The 21,661-nt window shown below is 44.5% G+C and overlaps 1 protein-coding gene across 1 annotated transcript in view; it reads left to right on the top strand.

Moving 5' to 3' along the window:
• Positions 1-809: 809 nt before the first annotated feature.
• Positions 810-21,661, top strand: part of KCTD8 (potassium channel tetramerization domain containing 8) — a 77,415-nt gene continuing 56,563 nt past the window's right edge. Inside the window, exon 1 of the mRNA XM_088131164.1 lies at positions 810-5,422. Coding sequence (XP_087987290.1) covers positions 4,543-5,422 — 880 coding nt within the window. The 5' untranslated portion in view covers positions 810-4,542. The remainder of the gene's footprint in view (positions 5,423-21,661) is intronic.

The following is a 21,661-nucleotide window of genomic DNA, read 5'->3' as shown; positions in this document are numbered from 1 at the left end:
CCACAACCTGTTATAAATTTAGTCTGGTGAGGGTAGTGGGTACAAGTGCATTCTGCCAACCTGTGCTTTCCAGATGTGCTAGACTATAAATTCCATCATCACATCTGGAGGGCACTAGGTTGGGGAACAATGATATGCGAGCACATGCATACATACACCCATAACTGTTGTGGCTTGTTGAAGTTACATGCATTCATGGACAGAAGGTATATTTGCACCTATCTTCTGATACAGAAATAGTTTATGCCAGCAGTAATTTCTGCAGGACAGTATTTAATCATGGAGAGACGTGAACAGGAATAATTTATACCTTATTGCATTAAGAGTGATGTCAGCACATAATAGAAATATTTTACAGTCCAGTAAGCTACAACTGTTTGACAGTGCTGTGTGGAAAGAGTACACCAAATGAAGTCCAAAGACTGGGGGAAGGGTGGGATTCATTTAACGTTTTATTTTTATGGACATTTTCACTGAAAAATATAATTGTCCCTCTACATTAACTGACTAGTGAATTTTTTTCATCACTTACTGAGACTGAGCAGGTAAAATCTCCATTTTTTCTTTTAGTTCTCATTCTGTGTTTTGAGAATTTGCTTCAGAAATTACTTTGAAGGAAAGCAGATTAGAGAACCGCTTGTGGGTGAAGAGGGGGGTCAAGCGTGTCAGTGTGTGTGTGTGTGTGTGCGCGCGCGCGCATGTGCGTGTGTGTTCTATCTTCCATTGCTTCTTCACCTCTCCAAGGCATGCAGTGATTCTGGCTCCTTATGCTCCAACTGAATCCCAAGGGGAGTTCTTTGCTCACAAATGTAGTGAAGAATTCTGAAAAATCCGTTGGGCCCAGTAACATTTACACATACTGCGATGCTCTACATATCCCCAGGACAGCAGTCCTATCTCCTACTGTCATTACGATTAGAACCCCTGAACGTAGCGGCACTCGGCATAACTCCAGGGTAGGGGGTTCTGTTATTTCCCCAAAGGAATCACATCTTCCCGTCTCTCAAGCTACCAATGCTAGTCAACTCCACAAGGACATAAACCCAACTACGGAGAAGGGTCTGACTCAGTAATTCAAGAAAGTTGCTTATTCTACTATATTGCTGTTTCTCACTCTCTGTGTGTGTGGTTGTGTCTTCAAGTCAGCGTTGACTCCTGACAACTGCCTGGACCAGTCCCTGCAAATTTCTTGGCAAAATTTCAGAAGTGGCTTGCCACTGCCTGCCTCCTCGGGCTGAGAGAGAGTGACTGGCCCAAGATCACCCAGCTGGCTTCGTGCCTAAGGTGGGACTAGAACTCACATCCAACTGGCTCTCGTTTCTCATTAGGTAAAGCAAATCATTATGTATATGTATAAGCACGCACATATGCATACCTATACTTACACCTACACCTATACCTGTCTGGTCTCTTTCAGGTCAAGTTCAATCCCTCTTAACTTCATGGAGAGACCATGAAAGAGATGACAAGAACCATCCTGGCTTTGTCATACCTGATTGAATGGTGCTTTGCATTGTAGACAATCATAATAAGTCCCATACTTAAGAGTTCCATGAAAGAGTCCTTTGGATTTTAGCCTTTGAGATAGATAGATTAATAGGCGTATGTATTTTTAAATTGTTTTTCAAATTAAATTGTTGGGAGTTGTAGGGCCTTTCTCTGTTGCCAACTAAAGTGCCATCTACACATCCTTGAGCTGATGTAAAGCAACACTGGCGTAAAACGTTCCCATTTTTCAGTCCCTCCCCTACCTCTGCTATAGTTATTCTGATTCACTGCCAAATGGCGCTGTCCTGACTGTGCAGGTTTAATGCATGATAAACAAAACAAGTGGTTGACTCCTCCAGTTTTGTCACCTCTCCTGTACTGTCATGGTGCTGCAGCTGGAATGGGACAGGTCTGGCTCCAAAACTCAACCTGTCTTCTCTAGCCTTTTTCTTGTGTGTCTCCTCCTCTACCCTTATATCTCCTTCTACCATAATTTGAGGTTGGTTTTCTTCCCCCCCAAAATAATATTAAAACAAAAAACTTTACTCAGGTCACCACAGCAGCTGAATCTCAAGCAGTGCTGCTACTTGAGATTCCTATCCCTTTCCCTTTTTGATACAGCAGTGCCAAATTCCAGGCTCTGTTGAGGAGGCAGCAGAATGGTGGCTCTGCCATTCTGACGTTATTTTAGCCTTTCACTGAATTGGTAAGGGCCAGTGAGTTAACGCACTTACGGTTCTAACAGCTGAGCGGTCTACTGACGTTGTTCCGTCCTGATAGATCAGCAGCACAGAGCTGTTATATCCAGTTTTTGAGGGAAACAAGACCAGAAGGGCAGCAGACAAGGACCAGAAGGGAGGGGATGTGACTGCATCAGCATGGAATGGCCAGTAAACCCTGCTGGGATCCATACATAACGGAGTTTACACACTCTGTGGCTGCCATTGGACGCTGGAACAGCTAAGGATGACTTGAGGTTGTCTCACTCACGAGCTGGATGAGATGACAGCAGCGTCACGGGATATGATGAATGGAAAGGTTTGTGCCAAGGTTAGGTATAACGGGGAAGACCCGTCCTTCCAGTATATCTGGAGGGCTTCTCATTGCAGAAAGCAGATATGACACTTTAACAAAGAGGAGTGTATTTCTACTGTGTCTATAGCTTTTCAGCTTTCATTCTATAGCAACATCTTCACCATAACCCCTTAGACACTGGCATAATTACATGAGTTACATTAATCATAGTGATTATTAATGTTCCAATTTTAGGTTAAATGTTGAGCCAAGAACTAAACGTGTGGGGTTCCCCCCCCCCTTACCTTGAAAATGACAACACTGCAGGTGACTAGGAAGTAGAGTAGAGGCTACTGGCAAAAAACACCAGAGCTGCACCATTTATGGAGGAAATTTCACCTTGATATGCCACATGTAGGCATTCTAACTTCCCTGGGAACTGAGCTGTTCCGGTAAGAAAAGGCAGGAGGGAGTATACTTCAGCCCATCCCTGCCTGTCACTTCTCCCGAAAAATTTCCCTCCTCTTCCTCTACAGGATAAAAAGTGCAGCCTCCAGAGGTGGAGCCATCATTCAGCCAGAAGCTGGGAGGGCAGCAAAGAGGCTCGTCCTGCCGGGGAAGGGGAACGCCGGAGAAGCAAACGTTAATACGGGCTTTTGGTTGTCCACCTTTGGCTAAGCTGCTCATCGTTCTTCTTCTTCTTCTTCTTCCTTGAACTTAAGGGCTGCAGAAAAGCGACTGGAATAACCAGGATCTGGACGCAGTAGAGGAACAGACTGACCCTAAAGTTGCGAGCAGAAGCTCCGCGTTTCTCTTCGGAAGCAAAGGGACGGTCGCGTAGCCTCGCCGTGGCTCTCCCCCTCTGGACGACTGTTGCTCCGTTCCGCGGAACGGTTGGCTCGCGCTCTCTGCTCCCGCGCTGCTGCCCCTGGACCCAGGACGCTGCCAGGACGCGAGAGGGCTGCCCATTCGGTTCCGGTCCGGCCTATTGATTTTTCGTGGGAGAGGAGAGAGATCCAGGATTGCGGCCCCGCGCTTGGACCGTCTTTCTGAGTAGAGATGCGGAAGTTCTCGCGGGGGTAGTTCGGAAGTTTGCCCCCGCGGGCCGGGCGGCTGGGCTGGGGGCAGAGCCGCCCTCCGGCTGCGTCCCTGTCGCCCCACACACGAGGCGCGCTCGGACGCGAAGAGCCGCCGCCGCCGCCGCCGCCGCGCTCGTCCGCTTCGCACCGCAGGAGGGTCCCGTCTCCTCCTCCCGGCCGCCGCCCCCTTCCTGACCGCGCTCTGCGCAAGGTCCCAGCGGCTCCTCTCTGCCTGCTGGCCGCCTTGACGTCAGCGCGGCTTTCCCGAACTGCTGCGGCGGTTCGGGCTGGAGAGCTGGCCGGCGGGACCGAGGCACAGCGAGGCTGGCTGCGCACCCGCAGCCTCCAGGCGAGCGCAGCCGCGGCCGCTGCCCGCGCCCGGCCCCCGCGGCGCAGGTTCTCCGCGCCGCTGCGCCAACGGGCCGAGGGGGCAGCGCGGTCCGCTGGCGGCGGAGGGCTGGAGGGCAGCCCTGAAGAGAGACCGCCGAGACCCCGCCGCTGGAGGTGACGCGCCGAGGGCAAGGCGAGCGCCCCCCGAGCGGGCCCTGCCGTGAGGCGGGAGGGTCGCTCCGCTGCTGCGGTCGCTGCGAGGAGGAAGAGGGGCAGGAAGAGGCTCTGGAGGGAGGCGACGGTTCCCGGGCGCCGCTTCACCGCAGGGGGGGCAGCCGCGCTCCCGAAGAGCACCGGGCGAAGACTTGCCGGGCGGGCCGAGGGCCGGGCGGGGCCGGCAGCCCCATCCGCGAGGGGACCCCGAGGCGGGGAAAGCCGCCGGCCGGCCGCGCGGAGGGGCGCCCGCACGTGGCAGCGCTGGGCTGCGCCCGCGGCGTCCCGAGACGCTTCCGGAGCCAAGCGCCGGCGGCGGCCCCCGCGGCTGCCGGTCCCTTTGGGCGCGCTGCGCTGCGCTGCGCTGCGCTGCGCTGAGCGGGCTCGCTGAGGCGGAGGGGCCGCCGCAGCGCCCACGATGGCCCTGAAGGACGGCGGCGGCGGCGGCGGCACCACCATCCTGCCCATCAGCGAGATGGTGTCGTCGTGCTCCTCGCCCGCGGCGGCGGCGGCGGCGGCGGGCTGCGCCTTCCCCGAGGTGGTGGAGCTGAACGTGGGGGGGCAGGTGTACGTGACCCGGCACTCGACGCTGCTCAGCGTGCCGGACAGCACCCTGGCGCGCATGTTCTCGCCGCGCCGGAGCGCCCCGCGCGAGCTGCCCCGCGACAGCCGCGCGCGCTTCTTCATCGACCGCGACGGCTTCCTCTTCAGGTACGTGCTGGACTACCTGCGCGACAAGCAGCTGGCGCTGCCCGAGCACTTCCCGGAGAAGGAGCGCCTGCTGCGCGAGGCCGAGTTCTTCCAGCTGGCCGAGCTGGTCAAGCTGCTCTCGCCGCGCGTGGCCAAGCAGGGCTCGCTCAACGACGAGGGCTGCCAGAGCGACCTGGAGGAGGGCAGCTCGCCGGGCAGCGGCGAGCTGCTGGCGCCCCACCCGCGGGCCGGCGAGCGGCGCGCCGGCTTCCTCACCGTCGGCTACCGCGGCTCCTACACGGCGGTGCGCGACAACCAGACGGACGCCAAGTTCCGCCGCGTGGCCCGCATCATGGTGTGCGGCCGGATCGCGCTGGCCAAGGAGATCTTCGGCGAGACGCTCAACGAGAGCCGCGACCCCGACCGGCCGCCCGAGAAGTACACCTCCCGCTTCTACCTGAAGTACACCTACCTGGAGCAGGCCTTCGACCGCCTGTCCGAGGCGGGCTTCCACATGGTGGCCTGCAACTCCACCGGCACCGCCGCCTTCATCAACCAGTACCGGGAGGACAAGATCTGGAGCAGCTACACCGAGTACATCTTCTACCGTAAGCGCCCCCCTCCTGCCCCCGGGGAGACGGGCCCCGCGGCCGGGGAAGCCGCGTAGGAAGGGCCCTCGCGCGCCCCCAGCGAAAAAGTTTCCGGCAGCCTTTTCAGTAGGAAAGCCTCGCCGTTAGGGCGACCATCTATCTATTCAAGTTGGGCGCCGCGCCGCTCCCGGCGACGCTGGGCGGCTCCCCAAGTAAAAACACCGGAAAAAAATAACAGCGAAACAGTGAAGACAAAGGGGCAGAAAGGGGGCCAAACCGGGCAACCGCAGAAAAGCTACCCCCACTGCTCAGAAGGGGCTTTGACCACCCTAGCCAAAAGCCTGGGCAGGGGCCCTCTGAAATCCAGGAGGGTGGGTGGGTGCGGCTGTTCTTAGAAGGTGCCTCGGGAAACCTTGTCAGTTAGAGCCCACCCTTGGGGGGCTTGGCCCCTGAGGCACTACAGTTCATAGGCAGTGTTCGCTTTCTTCAAGGAGCCTACAGCAGCGTATGCTGGATTTCTCCCTCTGGCTTCACACTCACAACAACCCTGTGAGGTAGCTTAGACTGTGAGGGCGCTGCTGTCTCAAGAGCCATGGCTTAGCGAAAGCCATGGCAGAGTGAGGAGTGAAGCATGGTCTGTGGAACTGTGAGTTCCACAGAGACATTTTCAGTTCCCTTTTTTACTTTGTTATCATTTTCCTTAGTGATTCCTTTACAAAAATCATGTATGGGTGTAGGAAAGGGCTAAATAAATGATAACATATTAGCACTGTGCCTAATAGACATCTTATCTGGGTAAATGTGCGGGAACAAATGAAACAGCCCTCCAGACCATCCTTTTTTTAGTGTGAATTCTTTTTTTTTTCCCCCTAGTTGAAATGAATCAGTGCCAAGAATTGTTTTTAAAAGATTTGGGGGAGTAAAGTCCTAGGTAAACGCATAAGTTTGTGTTTTTGAGATCTGTGGGATGAAATGCCAATCGGTAAAGAGGGTGGTTGGCTTTTTCTATTCCCCTCATGTTTCTGGTTCAATTTTCCTCCTCCTCGTATGTTCATTTTTTGGAGCTGATTCACATACATATTCAGAACATGATGTTACGGTAGTCTTTATAAGTCTAAAGTATGAACTGTTTCCACTGATGCAATGTTGACTTGATATTGGTTGATATGGAAGTTCCATATGTGGTTATGGAAATCATGACTTGATTCTGCAGTCAGAGAGTGTGTAAATACGTATGTGTGAACTCGTTTGCTTTCATTTTGCATCAGGAGTATAAATCGAAGGAAAAAGTTCTAGTGGAGACAGGAAGACCCCAACTAGCCTCTTTCCAAGATTTGTGGTGTATGGCTGTAAAACATAAGATATTGGAGAATGGATTTGATCTTTAATTTTGGTCCTGCTAGTGTTAATAACCTCTGCTTTACAAAAATAATCTCTTCTAGGTTTAGAGAGTGATGTGGTTTGATTTTAAGGCTTTAACTGCTTTTGTTGAATTGAAGCTTTGCAGAAGATTAAAGCAGGCAAGGCTAGAAGTTAGGAAAGGTTGTTAATATTTTATCACTTCCTTCCGTTCTCATTAACTACAAAGTAAACAGACTCCATCTGGACATATTTCAGTGGAGAAAGAACAGCAAAAAGAATATCACTTTCCAAAAGACTGCTGGAAAGATCTTACCTTACCCTAAGAAGTAATAAGAGGAAGAGAAGGGGAAGAAAGCTTCACAGTAGCTGTTCTGTTTTTTTTCTTCTTCAATTGCTTTACATTCAGACTGGGAATATATAAATTACAGCTTTCATGTTCAGAAATGGAGAAATAAACTGTAGCTGGGATTGCTGATTTTCATGAAGTACATACCTCGGTTGGCTCTAACTAAAAGTAATTTAACTAATGAAAATGCAGGTGGTTTCAGATAGAAGCATCATCTGGCAGAGATTTTTTTTCTTCCAAGATTTAGGAAGCTCTTAATATTTTTGAGATATGTTCGGAAAGCTCAGACTTAAACCTTGCATAGGAGAGAGAAGAGGGAGTAATTTTTCCTGTTCATCCTGTCCATCAGGAAGATTGGTTCATGTGGATGGTTGAAGATGTGTATGTGCATTGATACATATGCAACATGAAACTGGAGCATTTGAATACAATTGTACATGTGACTACAAGAGAGCTGGAATTCCCACTTTAAAAAAATACAGAATATAATGAAAAGTAATTTATGGATTGTTACAGACTAAGGAAGGCACAGTAGCAACTGAACATAGCTTATGCATCCTGGTGTGTGAGCTCCTGAAGGGGTTATGCTGCACATATCCTAGGTCCATAATTACTGCCATGTGCTGCACTGAGTTCATTCCGTTCCTAGTCTATTGCAGTGATATTAAAAAGGCTTTGTGTTGAGCATTGTGAGAACTAAGACTCAGTGAAGAACCTACCTGATCTTGGTAAGCTTGTGATGAGGGAAGAGAAGAGATTAATCCCGTGAATGACTCTGACTTGTCCATTTTTTGTTATGGAATGCCCACCTCTGTGATGCTAGATACAACTGTGGTATCGTGGGGCTTGGAATATTTAATCTCCCCCCCCCCCCGCCGCCCATATAATCCTATAAAAATTCTCTCCACCTACTGTTTGAATGAGGAAGAAGAAAATTATTGGCCTGAAGTGGGGGGATTTTTTTTTTTCCTGTGTCCAAAAAAGGAAAGGTAAAAGTAGCTCAACTGCCTTGGCATGAAGATAATCTCACCTCTGAAAATTTTACCCAGGCTGTGATGATGATTCTAGAGTTTTTTAGTCATCTCTCAACCACACTCTATGAAATTAATGGAAAAACTTGGGCTGAAAACTTCTGCTCCGTATATGTTCATCCAGAAAGATATTTCTGAAGAAATTACTTCGTGGACATTTCTTTGCAGCACTTTGGAATTTGTTTGCCACGGCCCTTCTCAACTCCCCACACCCGTGGGATTTCCTAGAGATATTTCATTCAAGCGCTCTACAGGTCCACCACTGCTTATAGCTTCAAATCCCAGACAAGGTCAGCCAGAAACTATCATCTCCTGAGGCCGCGGAGCAAGTAAGCATGCAGAAAAGGGTTCCATTTTCTAAACTGGCAGGTGTCCAAAGGATGCATATATATTGATGACGTTTGGAAGAGTTATGGTCTCCAGGCTGGCCAGAGCAGTTCCACATCATAAGGTTCTTGTTTGAAAGAGTTTCTCTTTGACAAGTGCCATGAGTAATTCACTTAACTCCAGCTCCACCTGAATCCTTCAACAGCCGCTTAATAACGGTAGCAGCCAGTCTGAACACATAGCAAAGAGCAAAGACACCAGACCGTTCTATTCTTTATCTGGCTCCTCCTCTGCCTTAATTACATTACTATTTAATTTTGTAATTCTTGAGTTTGCTGTTGTTTGCTCTTTCTCTCTCTCCATTCCATTTTCCTTTGATGTCGTATCTTAGATTTAAAATTTTGCTGTTGTTGTTTTTTGATAGACTTTGGGGCAGAAGAGCACGATGAAAATGCTTTCAATGAAATGAATACATCCTTAAACACAATTTTCTACGGTTATTAACACGGACTCAAATTCCAGTTAATTTTGTTCTTCTCTGTGATTCTTATGTTGCCCTTTAAGGGCGCTGTTGTTGTGATGCCCCGGAAGTCCTGTGCAATCCACAGCCAAATGTGCCACCATTCTGTGGCTTATGCACCCCAGAACAAAGATACTACTGTTAACATACAAAGAGTTTTCTCCCCCTCCCCATTCCTCCTTTACCTTTGTTTTTTAGAGGAAAGGGGCTTTCGGTTTTCTCTCTCTGTCCCCTACCTTGTACCATCTTTCCTCTTATATTCTGTGCTCTTTCTCAGTTCTCCATCATGGTTTGTTCCTTTAACCATTACAGGCTGTTCTGCCTTCCTTGCACTGGTACCTGGTTTTCTCCATTTGACATATTTGGTTCGTTTCTGTGGTGCCTTCTGGGTTTTCATCTGGCAGGTGAGCTTCCTCACCATCCTGGCCAAAAGGACACACGGATAGGCTTCTTTGCAAGCAGATTCTTTGCAACCCACATTCTTCATCTTCCAAGTTCCATCAGACCATTCTTGGGATATGCAGAGTTCTGTTTTGTCTTGTTATTTCCTTGATTATTTATTACCATTTGCATTCCACTCTGCTCCAGGTGGGAAAGCAAACCACAGAAACATGAAATTGACTACAGCAGCACCAACATTTAACAACAGCAGCAGCAGCAATGTAATATTTATGAAAATACCCTGTATCACAAGTCATCTACTACTGGAACACCACTTTCTATCTGTCAATAGACAGACAGATAAAACATTTAGCTGTCCTCTTCAAGGTAACTTTTAAAAAAGCCCTTTAAAGAGAATGAGAATAAATCTCTGTGGGGCTCAACTGCATTTTTAAAAAAGTGTTCTCAGTACTCATGGAGGTTTTTTCTAATAGCATAATACTTGCCAAAGTACATTTTCCCATTCAGATGGTCTCCCCCTTTGCCCCAGTCTTCAGTGTTAATTGCTATTGGTTAATTAGTAAACCCAGGATCAAAGCTATGAAAACCAGACTGGTTTTTATGGACGTTATACCCACCACATTCGATACATTAGAAGATTTAAAACTGAGGCAGACTTTAAAAACCATTTGATTCTTTGCCCGTCCACCAACTTTAAGTAAGGTTTTCTTTCATCCTCTTAAAATGACAAGACATCTGGCATGACAAGAATGGTGAAAATACTGATTCTGGACTGACTTTGCTATAAGCAATATAATACTTTTAGATTCAGATTCATTATTTTGAATATAACTAAAATTGTAGTTTGTGAAGTATATTTAAGAACTGAAGAACAAAGTATAGGCTTTTCACGTTGTGACCGGATCTCTTCAGGATCCTCCTTTTATAGGAAAGATCTGTCATACTATCCTTTCTCACTGCCCTCCTCATCTGTCAGTTTGCAAATCTGTGATTTGGCTGGTGGAAAATATGTAACTTTCTCCACTTCCATTCAGTGGTTATTAGTTTTCTGATTAGAATCTTCTAAGCAGTTTATGAGAAGAGTTGAATACAGTACATAAAAGGAAACTCCAAATATGTCCCTTAAAATTATTAAGAAAATTAAATAGTTTTTAAAGTGCTGGGAAACAGGTTAGTATTGACATTTGTAATAACATGGCTAAGTAGAGCTACTCCTCTGCTTAGAGGACTAGATTGTCTGAATGAAAGTATTAATACTTTTTTAAAAACTGATACACGTGTTTGCTATAAATATTTGGTTGAGTTAATACTACCTTTGTATTACTGAAAAGACCAACTGAAAAATGATATCGGAATTGTTGTGGTGGTTCTAAGTTTTGTCCAGATACCTAAAAGTATTTTATAATGCCTTCTGCTATTATAACTTACCTAAGCAGAAGTAATTTTCTGTTTTTCTCCCCTTCCCCCCTCCCCATAGGGACATTTTGGTTCTAGTATTATTGAATTTCTTTTTCACATACTTGTTGACAAAATGAAGACTTATAAACTCCCTGCAGCACAGAACTGATTTGTTTATGTTATCTTATAAAGTGCCCAGTAGTTGCTAGGATAATATAATGTATTAATTCTTCTTACCCTAGCAATTCACTCATTTTAAATCTTGATTATTTTTTCATTTTAATAGTTTGCCCATATTGTCATCTTTTCCCTGTTTCTTTTTAAAAATATGTGGAATCTTTCACTGGAAGACAAATGATGCATGAGTAAAAGTTCTACTTAATTAAAAATTCCTTGTACCAGACTATTTTGTCATTCTTGGAATTATATATTAAGGAGGAAGCAAACGGTCTGCTATACAACATATAAAATGTGCAGCTTATAAACAGTTTAGCAAGCAATATATCAGCTTATATTTGTTTTTGGAACTTTTTAAAAAATTAAAAAGCTATGAGTTAGCCAAAATTATATTCTCTTGGCTTTAAATGCTGATGGATCCCAATGAAATAATGTAAAAGTGTTTACATTTGGCTAGATTTTATTGACTTTCAGTATTGGTAAAATATTAGCTACTATCTCCTATTTGTTGTTATTGATGTCAATAGCATCTGTTACATAACCTGGAACAGAGGCTAATCTAGGATTTGGTGGACTCCTGCAGAAGACCTCTGTGGCTGCTGCTGCTGCTGCTGCTGTTGTTCTTTTTAAATCTGCCTAGAAACCATAACTATCAGTGTAGAATTCATATTTCTTTTTGTAAGATGTATAGCTGGCTGTGGTTGTTAAAAATCTGATGAGAAAAGCTATTCTGCAGATGTTCAGAAACACTGTGCTGATTACAGAAGTACTGCAGTATCTTAAATGTTCTGTGTTTGAAGGTTTACTCAGATTCAACAACGAAAAGTGTGTTTAGAAAAAGAAAATGTAAAAATCACTAAGAGTACCTGCAGAACAATAATATTGAGAATTAGCAATATTTTGTAATCATCCACTGTTTCCTCATTGGTCTATCTGGTGCAGAGTATATCCCTAAGGGTTATACTTTTTCAAGATTTAGTGGATATTTATTTTAATGCAATCTTAAAAGACCATATGTATATGATTTATGTAAAAGCTATTATTATGAGCATAGAGCAAAATAAAATTGCCACTAACTCTTACAGTCAAGATCAGCTCCCTCTTTCTTTACCGAAGAGTGCCATTCTTACTAAATCGGCACTTCATTTACAAAGGTGTGAAAATGGAAACGCTGCTACTAATTTCTTTAGGAAAAAGAAAAACTAGGCTTCTTGGGTTGCTCCATGCTTACAAAACCTGCCTGGAAATCAGAGACCGGCAGGGGCGACTGAATTCTTCCTCTGATAGAGTCTCCATCTCGGGGAGAGAGGTTGTGTTGACCTGACTCGCTCTTAATTGCCACACTGGGGCTGGTTGTGTGCGCTGGTGCACTTATCCTGGAAGCTAAATGGGCAGGGTGAAGGAACGCCTTTGCAGGGGCCTGCCCTTTGCCCCGCTGAGCGATACAAGCACGGATTCGTGACGGAGACCAGCGAGCGGGAAGGGCAGCAACAGCTTTCTGCTCCTTGCTGCTCACCCTGGTTACCCACATCTTGCTGCAGGAGAAGACAGCCGGGGCAGGAGTCACTGATAGACCAGCTGTGCTGCAACTGGTTCTGCTGAGTTTGAGCTGTCGCTTCTGCAGGGTGGCTTCAGACATCTGCTCGAGATCCAACCGTCTGCCAGCAGCCGGGAGAAGATTCGGAAAAAACTGGACCCTTGATAGTTCCGGCTATTGTTGGGGGGTTATTAATGAGAAACAGATAGGCCATTAATACAGAGAAAGGGTTGAGCTAAGCAGTAATCCGCAGTCGGTATCTATAAAAACGCTCTTCCAGAGCCAGCCAATTCAGAGGGGTGGGGTAAGGTTGCCAGCTGCTGTGGCTTGCTTTTCTTCACTGTCCCTCCGGGAGCAAAAGGGGACGGGAGCTTCCTGTCTGCTGAGGGGTGGCAACAAGCTGCAAGGGAGACGAAAGCACATCTGTTTGCTAGATTTGGACCCCACTTTCTACTCGAGACGGTGGCATTCAAATGACAGTGTCCAGTCTGGTTTCGGTAAAGGCATGAACGTGTTTGATACCAAGCCTGCAGCATAAAGGAAGTCCCTGAGGCTTAAAATCTCATCCAGGACCTCTGTGGGGCGGGGACAAGGGGATGCAACGTGGCCCAAGCAGCATTTTGGCTTGGTGATGCAAGCGCATCCCCTTTTCTGCACGCACTGCAAATATCACACTTGTCTCCGGGAGGGGCAGAGCATGCGCAACGTTTTTGTCATTCTGGCGCGAGTAGCAAGAACTTGCCAGCTCCCCTGGCTTAATGCTTCTGAACTAGGTGGCATTTTTGTTTCAACTACACTATGGATGAAGCCAGGCTTAACTCAGCTGAGTTTCAAAGTAAATGTCCACTGAATTGCTACCTAGTCTGTTCTCTTCACAGGCTTTCAGAAGGGGGAAAAATCTTTGGGCTTCAATCGTGTTGATTTTTAGCACATATTGTGCTTGACAATTAGCCCTGATTCTCTATATGTTTCTGTCCTAAGAGAAGCTAGAGGATTAGGAGAGGGGTTGGAGCCATGCTAATGAGCTAATGCCTTAAATAGATGAAATCCACTTATTGATACTGCTGTGAAATGACTTCTGAACTGATGTGGCGAAGCTTCTTTTAATGGAAGATCTATAGAGTTGATCTATCGCCACTGTTAGAATGCTGCCGAGTAAACGTGAAAGCCCATCATAATAAGGTTGCATGTCAGGAAAGGCAGTGACTGATATTACTCTTTCCTTCTGGCAGGTCTTGGGAGATCTTTGTTGTTGTAGTTTATTCCTCATTTCATGTTGAATGCATTGGGGGGTATGATAAAGGCACTTGTAACCATGTTGCTGCTTAGAGCAACTGAGAAACGAAAACAGGAACTACGTGAATGCTGATAAGAGTTTCAAATTCTAAATACGTTGCCGTTTTGTCAAACTTTGCTGAACTTGATGGTTATCAGTGAATCAGTGGCAAATGAGGAAAAGAGGTTGGAACTTGTAGCTGAAAATTATCCTAGGGAAACAGATGCACTTGAATTTCATTAACTGCCATAGAAGTGTGAGTTGGGAATGAATTCTGGTTTGTGACCTACTTGGCTTAAGCTCAGAGATTGGAAAGGTGGAACAGGGTCTTGTCAGCAGAACCATATCTGTTTTATCCTGACTTTTGCTTTAGGCTTTAAATAAAGTGTTGGAGACTTTATATCATACATTCACTATCATTCATTTATTTATTTACTGCTTTTTCCTGCCGTTGAATCTGCTAGACTCACGGCAACTTACCACAGTATGAAAACATAGTGAAACATCCATAAACAAATAATGGTATACAAGATAGTTCATGAATAATAATAATTAAAAAATTGCAACAATACTCTAGGTAGTATTTCTCAACCTTGGCAACTTTAAGAGGTCTGGGCTTGTTGAAGATACTGGCTGGGGAATTCTGGGGCTTGACGTCCAGACCTCTTAAAAGTTGCTAAGGTCGAGAAACACTGCTCTGCATAATACCAGTAAACATAATAATAAACAACGAACTAATAATCCAGTTCCTAAAGGCATGTAGTCCTTCTCCAGAAGCACGTTGTCTTCACGGCTTTCTGGAAGGCTATCACTGAAGGAGCCAGCCTTGCTCCAGGGGAATAGCTGCTCCAGAGTATGGGGAGCATATCCCCTAACTGTGTAGCCATATACATCGGACCGTCTCTCAGCCCCTCTTTTTCTTTCCCACTCTTTTAAAACCTGCCCTCAAGTGATGAGACCTAAAATGGCTGCTGCCCTGATTTAGAAAAGAGAATGGTTATCGGCACTCTTCCTGAAATACTGTGGAACCATGCAGGTTGTTTTTTTTTCTTTTTTAGCATCATGGCACTACATTTTAGCCCATCCACATGACACTACCCAACCCACCTTGGCACATCTCTGACAACTAAGAACCTGATTTGTATTTAGGGGAGGGGGGCAACAGGATATTTTGAAAAGCATCCAGGAAGAGGGCAGTAGCTATCCACCTCTCTGTTGTTGGCATGCAAATACATAAATATTCCCATGGAGTCATGAGGAACTGATCTTGAATCAAGGGAGTCTTTACCTTTTAGGCAGACCCTTATCTATGTGTTTGCATATATTTTTCCATAAGGAGACCAGCGTGCGTGCATGCGTCCGTGCGTGCGTGCAAGGAAGGAAGGAAGGAGACATCCATGGTCCATTTTTCTTCATATGTATGCTTTATTGTTTAGTATCATACTTTAATAGAAAAACAGTATAGCAATATTTAAGCATGACTTGGGTATTTTTGGTAGCACCACCTTTTTTCAAAAATTGAGAGCTTCCTATGAGTTATCAGCAAAAGGTCCCACGCCTAGGAGGGGAATTTGGAAGACTGGTTTATACTAATTCACTCCACTGGAGCTGAAAGTTGGCTAAACAAATTGACAGCCCATCTTTGCTGTTTTATCTGGAATCTTTTAAGCCAGAATTGGACAATCTTTTAAGCCAGAGATTAAACTTGGGATACTCAGTAAGCAAAGGGGAGGGCCTGCCATTCAGCCACAGTCCTTTCCTTTACCTTGGAAATGCAAATAAAAATTTTGTAGGAATAGCTGTGGCTTTACTGGTCTCCCTCTTTTGTGAGGGAGATGGGGTTAAAAATGTGACCAGGATTTGGAGCTCAATTTACATTCATGTGGTGATATGTTCCACTTTTTTTAATGATCTGGTAGACTACAATGTTTGCGTTCCTGCAAAAACCTATAGGAGTGGCCTAGTTGAATAAAAACGATCTCAACGGTATCAGGTTTACCAGTTCTAGTAACTGACATAGTGTCTGTTCCTAAACACAGTGATGCCAAAATGATGAAATGTCTGTCGTGAAATGCAGGTATGTAATGCAAATAGGTAAGGGGTGGGGTTTACATCACAAAATCACAACACGTGTTTTGTCATTCCCCCCTCCCCTGTGCTTCTGGGAATTGAACAACCTGAACATTAGGTGTGCCAGGATAAAATCAGTCTAAACCTGAGCCAGGTTTTCTCCCTCTTTCTCTCTCAGTGTCTTGAAGTCAGTCTTGACTCCTGGCGACTGCCTAGAAAGTCCCTGAAGTTTCCCTGGCAACATTTTCGGAAGTGGCTTGCCATGGCCTCCTTTTTCCTAGGGCTGAGAGGGAGAGACTGGCCCAAAGTCACCCAGCTGGAATTCATGCCTAAGGTAGGACTAGGACTCCCAGTCTCCTGGCTTCTAGTCCAGTGCCTTTAACCGTTGCACCAAACTGGCTCTCAATCTTGAGTATATCAGTCTAGATCTATAGCATCTTTCTGCCTGTAACTAAAATCTCCAAGGGTTAAAATCCAAGGAAGCAGTTCAACTCTGAAAACAGTCATGGATTGGATGCTTGATCCAGATGAGTCAAAAGGCGTATCAAATAATTGCTCATTGCCATTTAGAGGAAAAGGCAGACTACTCATCTAATACATAATACTTATTATTTATTCATTGGCTCAACTACTGAAAAGCAGGACCTTTCTTCCAGCTGCCTTATGCCTCAGCTTCCAGAAGAACTAAAGATTACTTTTCTTGTACAACATGCATACCAAAAACAGCTGGTAATCCTAGGAAAGAATCAACGATATCATTTATTATAAACGGTTAACTATTTCTATCTTTCTCCTTCCATTTCCCTAATAAAACTGGTATCCTAATATTGCTGGTGTTGGTTCAGTGGGAAAATATATGAATTGCAACAAAAGGAAGTAGGATATTTCCCTATATGAGCTTTTATCTGCTGTGGAGCCTCAAATATCCCATATATGCCTTCTTATAGAGAGCAAAACAACCTACCATTTAATATCTAAGTCTGGTCTTAAAAAGCGTGATGGAGTTCAGGTTGTTGATGGTATAAATTAAAGCAAGCTTCATTTTTCTAGATGCATTTTTTTAGTATTCACTGTTCTGAATAAGTTTCTGAATTCATCTCTCCATAAAAACCAAATGTGCCAAGGAGTTCAATAGTGCCAATAAACTGGAATTTATTTGTTTAAATTTAGGCCTCTGGTTTTTTTTAACTGTGAAGCTAATACTGCAGGAATAGTTGACAGCCAGCCAATAGCATCATAAATAGAGATTGTTTTTTGTGAGTTATATTCTGTGAAAAAATCTTCAGGGTAGTAAATAAGTACTACGAAAACATTTAAGGAATATAACTCTTTTAAACATTGCTTCATAGTCAGCAATAATTTTACTTTTATTTGTTTTTACATGTATTGCCTTCAGTTGTGGCCTAACAGAATCTGTCTAGAACTTTTACGATACAAATTCATATTTCTGAGTCTTACCCTTAGGTGGGTCTAGTGTGGAAGTTCTGGTGATTTTGAAATGCAGCTGATGAGCAACGAACACATTTATTTTAAGCGGGATAGCTGCTAAGTTGCTTCTTCTTTTTTCTTTATATATATAATTTTTAGACAGTGGCAGTATATCACTAAGTGTGCATTAGTATGGATCACCAATCTCTTTACTTGGGGAAAGGAAGAAATAATCTCATTTGCTTTTTCCATGGCATACAAAGAATTGAAGAATGAACTCTTTGTATGCAAAGGAAATATTAAATATTAACAATGAAATAAATCAGAAATAACCAGAAGTTGTTTATTTCTTGTACGCTTTGTTTACTGTCTAACCAGATTCCCAATTAAAAAAAAAAAAACCACCTAAGGGTTGCTCACATGGAACAGACAAGTTCATTAAATCCTTGGTTGGTCTCTACGGCTAAGTACCAATGCATATACTTTAGAGTAATGTTTTGTTGATACTTTGCCTCCCCAACCAGCATAATCCCATTAGATGCAAAGATTTGTCTCATCCTGCATCCTTTTTTGACAGTGGACAATCAAAAGCTTCCCATGTATGCAGAAGGAGGCCATTGCAAGCTCCCTTGGCAGATTAACCTTCCAACTTAGCCTTCTTGGTAAAGTTAAAGATTCCTCTGAGTTGACATCCTGATAACCCTATGGAACAAAAGATAGAGTTTTCTTAGTGGCCTTTCAGCAGCGTACCACTGCCTTCATCCACAATGTTTTCTGGTTTCCCAGTGTGGCATACACTCTAGAATTCCTTGGTGGTCTCTGACCTCAACTCTGCTTGTCTTCTTACCATAGAGAAGGGCGGCCAGATGTTGTCTCTTGCTGAGATTTGATAGAGTATATCTGCCTTTAATTCTTCATAGGAAAATGTGCAGTTTACATATTCTATCCCTTGGTTTGTCCCATTTGTTTCTGCTTTGTACCTTAGTTGCTACCTCTGATTTCCCAACCTCTTCTTCATAAGATCCTGTCTTAGTGACATGGATTGCCTTTGGTGAATTTCCTCAGTTTGTCACTCTGATCCCAGATACCTCAAACCAGCACTTCCCCATCCAGAAATGTTGAAAAACAACTTGGGAAAATACCTCTTGTTGAAAGATATCTTAGACTGACAAACTTTCTAGAAGAAGACAGGACTACGAACTCCATAATGCTTCTTCTCTATCTCAGAGGCCAAGGCCACTCTATTATGGGCAGCCTGTACAATTTGCTCATCTCTTTTAATGAGACGTAAAACATATGACAGGAGTGCCTTACAACTGTTGAGATCTTGCAGTTCAACCTGTTATCCCTTATCTTTACTGAAAAGGATTGGAAGGATCTTGTGTGTTTTACTTTCAGAGAAACAAAATACTTTAAATCCTTGCAGTGTTTGAAATTCTTATTCATCAGATGGAATTCTGAATGTTGAAAGCCATTTGTTGTAGCACAATGAAAGTATACATTTAGAATCCAGATAAAGTTGAGTCTGAGAAAACACTACTTTCCATTTGTCTTGGGTGGGAATTATGGTGTTGAAACCCAACACATCATGGACCCAGTTTGGGGAGTAATTTTTCTTTAGTGTAAAAGAAAGAGAGAAACATTCAAACTGCTCACAAAGTAAATTAGTTTGACCATGGGGAGAGACACTGCATGAATGGCTGCCAAGAATGTCCTGCATTGATGTGAAGATTGTCTCTGTGATCAATTTGATTGATGTAGTTAATAGTCTGCAAACAAAACATTTCCCGAAGTTTCTGTGTGGCTGTTCTAAATGTTGAATCAGCTCCTATAACTAAAGAAGGAACATCAATAACCTACTTCTTGCCACTTTATTGTCATTTTTCTACGGGACATCAAGTCGAAGATGAGCCACTATTATCCACTGTTCACACTACATTATTTTATTTCTAAAAGTGAATAGGTTTGAATTCTTAACCCTTAGTAACACGTGGTTTATATGTATTAAGATGTGAAAATTGGAGTGGAAAGGGTGCATTTAGGGATCAAATAGTTTGCAAAGGACTTCTCAAACATCGTGTTTCCTGCTTCATTCAACACAGGTACATTCTTTGGGAGGAAACGGTCACCCTCTCCCAAGTCTTGCAGGCCAGAACTTTGCTTATGTTGGGATCACATGATTTTAAATGCCCATATTTCTTCAGTTCCTGAAGCAGCCTTCGAAAGCTGCTTTCCACTGAAAAATGATGGTATTAGCGAGAATATAGAACCTGAACTTACTTTTAATTCAGGCCCTAGATACCTTACCATCTGTGTTGGCAAGTATCTTTTTTTAATACTGGAATGAACCCCATGCTGTCCTGGCAGTTAGTGACCAGATTTCTCAGATGGCCTTTTTAATCTTGTGCTTGCCATAAACTGGAAAATATCCCAGTTGACCAGCCTTGGAACACTCCAGGTGCCAGGAGAATATCTGCGTACTGATCGATGCCTGCAGTATGGTTATTCTGTTTGTTCTAGTCTTTGGCATTCTTTACCTTCTGAACTGGTTTATTTATTCTGTATTCCTTAACTTTTGAACTGAACTGATAAATCATATATTTATGTACACTGGTTAGCAATCCTGAGTGTATATCAGTGAGATACAGGCAACAGCATGTTGCAAAGCAGTTTCTGCATGAGAGATCTTAACTTGCCCAGAATAACTTGAGCAGACTTGGGGTAAAATTGGGCTTTGGTTGTTTTTTGGCATACTGACCAAAATGTGCCTACCTTCCATGCCATGTAGTGGGGGATGCTGCCTGTGGCATCGTTATAACTAATCTACACCTTCTCTATTTTACTAAAAAGTCTTATGTGAAAGTCTTAGTAGACCAAACCCTAGAGGAGCGAAGGTCAGTATCTGCGGAGCCATCGCGTGATGGCTGTGACATATAGAAGATTAGAACTTTGTATGTCAGAGAGAAATGGTGAAGAGTGTGAAGTAACAATTGAATGAAGTGAAAATAGATATGGTATGTGTGAAACCAAGACAAAGGGGAAGGATGTAATAGATCCAAATGACAGTACAGGTAGTCCTTGCTTAATGACCATTCGTTCGGCGACTGTTCAAAGTTATGATGGTGCTGAAGGAAATGTACTTTCACCTGGTTCTCAAAGTTATGGCGGTTACAGTGCCCCCACAGTCACATCATCAAAATTCAGGCACTTGGTAGCCTGCCCACATTTACGACAGCAGGGTGTGCTTCAACTCCCCCCGCTTGCCCATCTAGCCTCCCATCTCTGCCCTTTTGGCCACACTGTGGTCCACCACCCCTGCTGCCTCCAGCTGACATTTGCCATCTTCCTCCTCCTACCACCTGGCCCTTCACAAGGCAGCTGCTGGCCATGTGTGGTTTTGAGGCCTCCAGAGGTTTCAAAGCCGCACCTGTCCAGCAGATGCCTTGAGGAGGGGTGGCAGGTACAGGGTGGAGCACAGGGCAGGGGGGCAGCAATGTGCAGGTCAGCGGGGGTGGAGTGCAGAGTGGCAGGGGCAGTGGAGCACAGGGCAGCCAAAAGGGCAGAGATGGAGTACATGGGTGTGTGGGGGGAGTTGAAGCGGAGGTGAGCACAGAAGGGCAGGAGAAGCATGAGGTCATTGCCCAACAACGGCACAATCCTGGCCTATCGACTGCAACTGGGACTGCCAAAACTACCATCACTAAGCGGTGCATTCACGTGATGTTTCACCTAATGACCGCATTGCTTAGCAATGGAAATTCCAGTCTGATTAGGGTTGTTAAGTGAGGACTATCTGTGCTCTGATCTTGTTGCGTACAGTCAATGAATACATGGAGTGATCTGAGGCTTAGGGCTAAATGAACGAAAGGGCTAAAAGTTGTCACAAGTGCATATGAAAACAGAAATTCATACATTAGTGATAGTTGCATTTTAGGTTCCAGTGAATGCTGATAATAGAAAAACCAGGCTTGAGTTTTAGGAAAAAATACGTAATAGTCTGAATTAATGTGATCCGGGCAAAAATACATTCTGTTAGGCAAAAGAATAAATAGGTGGGAACAAGGCAAGAAAGTAGGGGGAAAGTTATTGGGTCAGAGACACAGTAATAAGAATGCTGAATGTTTGGTGAGTATCTGCTTTAAAAGGAACTTTTTGTTTCAAATAAATGTATTAAGCATAAAATTACTCATACAGATACATGTCAAAGGAATGAATAGAAATCTAAAACATGATTAATTTGATTATTTATGATGAAAGGTTAAGCTACTTAGGGAAAGATACAAGGGTGATGAGAAGTTCTGAATATCGGACAGACCATTTTTTGACAGTGTCAGAATTGGATCCTGGGGAATAAGACGCATATGTAAGAATTGATTTGATGAT

This window comes from Python bivittatus, unplaced genomic scaffold, assembly GCF_059951505.1.
Source record: "Python bivittatus isolate LINGU-HERP-01145 unplaced genomic scaffold, Pbiv_v1 ctg000970_np1212, whole genome shotgun sequence".
NCBI classification, from domain to species: Eukaryota; Metazoa; Chordata; class Lepidosauria; order Squamata; family Pythonidae; genus Python; species Python bivittatus.
Note: the sequence above shows the minus strand (reverse complement) of the source record. Positions and strands in the feature narration are given on the sequence as shown.